Source organism: Sparus aurata, chromosome 9, assembly GCF_900880675.1.
Source record: "Sparus aurata chromosome 9, fSpaAur1.1, whole genome shotgun sequence".
Lineage (NCBI taxonomy): Eukaryota > Metazoa > Chordata > Actinopteri > Spariformes > Sparidae > Sparus > Sparus aurata.
In genome coordinates this window covers 11,226,920-11,230,339 of record NC_044195.1, presented here as the reverse complement: position 1 = coordinate 11,230,339, position 3,420 = coordinate 11,226,920, and the positions used below count along the sequence as shown (strand labels likewise).

At 41.5% G+C, this 3,420-nt stretch overlaps 1 protein-coding gene across 1 annotated transcript; it reads right to left on the bottom strand.

Annotated features, from left to right (window-relative positions):
* Window positions 1-916: 916 nt before the first annotated feature.
* On the bottom strand, window positions 917-1,769 carry LOC115588147 (methyltransferase-like protein 27). The gene is made up of 3 exons (XM_030428532.1): window positions 1,763-1,769; window positions 1,344-1,436; window positions 917-1,167 (listed from the first exon to the last, which is right to left on the bottom strand). Exons 1-3 carry the CDS (start codon window positions 1,767-1,769, stop codon window positions 917-919), a joined length of 351 nt encoding a protein of 116 aa, XP_030284392.1.
* Between the last annotated feature and the right edge of the window lie 1,651 nt (window positions 1,770-3,420).

Genomic DNA, 3,420 nt, shown 5'->3' with positions numbered 1-3,420 from the left:
GTCAGGAGGTCATTTATTAGGCTGTAGCCTGTTTACTTTATATACAGTCAGTCACCACTGAAAGAAGTTGTGCGCTCGCAGCAGGACAGATAATTTAACTTAATGTGGCCATGAATAAATGAATAGTTTCGCCTGTTATGTGTTGCCCAAACGCAGTAAATCTTGAGTAGGTCTTCTCTGTTTTCTCACATTTAAAAAGGTCTTTGTACAGAGACAACATGAGATTTGCTTGTAGCTACAGCACCTAAAAAACCCACTGTAACCTTTTTTCATACGCACACCCAGCCTCGCTTTCAATAAAACACACACTGGCATTTTATAATTGCGATCAGTGAAATATATGAAAACAATCTAAAACACAGTTTAAAACAACAGTTGTTGTTGCTCTAAAGCTTCATATTTAAAAGCAGCTCAGTGTAGAGCTGTCAGAAATTAAAATCAGCCTCCTCTTGTCATATTTGCAGCAACACTGTTGCTTCAGGCTGTGATCAGGCTTTTTATATCGCTCATACTCTCTCCATTAAAACAACCTGCTCCTCTTGGCTGAAATCAGCCCGTTGTCGCTCCATTTAGTGAGGAAGTGAGCCTCCTTCAGTACAGGCCGAAGGTCAGACTCATAATATATGGTTCAACCTTTGAACTGAAAGGTTTATCACACTATAGGTCTTAAAATGTGAAAATTCTAAATTAAGAAAAGTAATCAAAATGTAATCAAATGTAATTAGTTACATTACTTTGAGAAAGTAATTGAAATAGTTACACTACTATTACATTTTCAACAGGGTAACTTGTAATTGTAACCAATTACATTTCCAAAGTAATCTTCCCAACACTGGTTGTAACTGAATATTTTGAATCAGTTTAACCTTCTGTTGAGTTATGCCATCTCTTCTGTACTGTTTGATTAATCATTGGTTTAAATCGATGGATTGATGGATTTCTTGTACAGGTAAACATTCCCGCTGATGTATTGCTCCTCCTGCTCGTCCTTCCTGTCTGCCTCAGTGGTCAGATGTACGTTTTTGATGTATCTGTCCGTCGGTTTGATTCCCACCAGGCTCCACAGTCCCTTGTCCTCCATCAGCTGCAGCTCTCTCTCCAGATCCTTCTTGTATATTTCTTCTGTTGCTCCTGGGTATAAACCTCTTGCTATACAGATGAAACCTCCTGCAGACGACACAAGATATTCAGCTGTACAGACACAAAACAACTACAAAGAGACACAATACAACTTCAGAGATACAAAAAACAAGATTTAAAATTAGACATGAAGCAACCACAGAAACAAATGCTACAAGACACATAAGCTGTGCAGACTCAGACAACAGGTGATAGATGGTTACCTGGTTTGGTGGCATGGCAGAGCTCCCGGACAACACTGACAGGTACAAAACCAGGGCTCAGAGCACCGACGAGGATCACCACATCAAACACACCTGAAACCATCAACACAAGAGGAAGAAGAACCATGTTCACTTTCCAGAAGTCTTCCTGTTTGATATTTTACGGTTTGAAACCAGGCTCATCGTGTGCAGTGTACACCAGGCTGTTGTTGGACTGTGCTAGTCATGGATTGACCAAAAGATATCCAAAGACTAGCCAGCTGGGATGGGCTCAGTCCATCAAGTCTCCTACTCCCAGCTCCGGAAAATGTTCTCACACATCCTGGGGCAGGTTGGAGACATGAATCTGAGGAGGCTATGTTCAAAGCCTCCATTGTAGAGGCGGCGGTTATGAGCTGTGGTCAGGAGGTTATTGTTACCTGTCATGGCGGAAACCTAAGAACCTGCAGGTGGACACCTGTAATAAGGGAAGACGTCAAAGACAAAGGAGGCCTTTCAGGCTTGGCTGGTCCCGGGAACTCCTGAAGCTGCAGACAGGTACCGAGAGGCCGAAAGGAAAGAACACTTTCTGAGCTTCTTAACCCGACTGACACATCGAGGCAGAGTCTGAAGGACTTGGGGGAAGACGTGACCACATCAGTGGTGTAGTCTAGTTAATTGTAGTGGGTATACTGTGATGATTCTCTCCCAGCCTCGGACACACACATCCCAGACTGACACCCCATATGCACCACCACACTCACTACGCATACAGTAGGCTACATGCATCCACATATAACTGAAAGCAGAAAGTAGAAAGTAGAAATATCTGCAAAAACAATACACAGACATCATAATGTCAAAACTCACATAATTCACATTCTGGTTTTAATGATAGCTATTTTTTTTTATGTTTTCAACTAAAATTCATACCTTTTGCCCCTTTTAACGCTGCATATTTTTGTGTATCTCAACATCATTGTAAATGACGCAAACCTTAATGATGTTCAAGCTTTGAACATGAAGAGCCACGTCCCTGCTGTGAATAGGGTCGATCAAAGCCCTTCTCACTGTAACCACCAGAGGGAAGCACAAGACAATTTGAATGCACAGCAGCTCAGCTTGTACACTGGAATACACAAATTACCAGAGATACATACAAATGCACCTGAAAATGGTAACGTTTACAGGACCTACAGGAAAAAGAAGAAGAAAAAAGTACTGTCAGCGACTTGCAGATTATCACTTCCAACATGGAACTCAAGCCAGTTTTATACTAATCTCGAGTTTGAATTCTGATTCTGGGCACCAACATTACTCAGGATGGGATATTTAATTTAATCTTCACGCTTGGCCTCCACAATTCTCCACCAAACCCCCCAGAATCCTTAAAAAAATACATGTTATACTAGTGACAGCTTTGCACGTCTTTAAAAATATTTGTAGAAGTGTACTCAAATGGTTAATTTCCTGTCAGGTGTAATACAATACCCTTATTCACATGTGACAAATCACTGTGATGTAGAAAAGCTTAAAGCTCTAGAACAACAAAAACACACAAAGGTCAAAAGTTTCCATTGGAATTCAAGTACAATTTTGTCGTCTGTCTTGTCCTCTTGTCATTTTCTTTCATGGAACCAGACCTCGACAGAAAAGGACAGAAAAGCAGCCTGTATTTTATTTTATTTTTTTAAAAACTCCCCCAGATGGAGGCGCTGTAGAGCTGTGTAAACTCCCCAACCATGTGCTCCTCGGTCTCTGCCTCCCCTCCTCCTCCCCAGTGACAGAGACAAGAGAGCTGCTGGTGTGTCATCACGCAGATATGTGGAGTTTATCAAGGCAATTCCTTTTATAATACTCCTGATGCTCGTTGCCAGTGTTTTATCTGTTTAATAGCATTTTACTGCTACACGCCATAAAAAACACCCTTTTTATTGTGACACCAAACACATTGTTTGGGGAATTGACCCTGCCTGGGTAATGAACAGCAGTGAATTTGCAGCCAGTTTAAAAAACAGAAAAAAAAACCAAAAACACAGGAAGGGAGGAGGGTGGATGGGTTCACCCCATGTCCCATTAGAGATTTCAACACAGCTGG

Excerpts from the sequence above, each read along its gene's own strand:
- LOC115588147 (XM_030428532.1), bottom strand. Across the intron at positions 1,168-1,343 it reads CTGCCATGCCACCAAACCAG|GAGGTTTCATCTGTATAGCA; the intron begins GTAACCATCTAT and ends TGTCGTCTGCAG.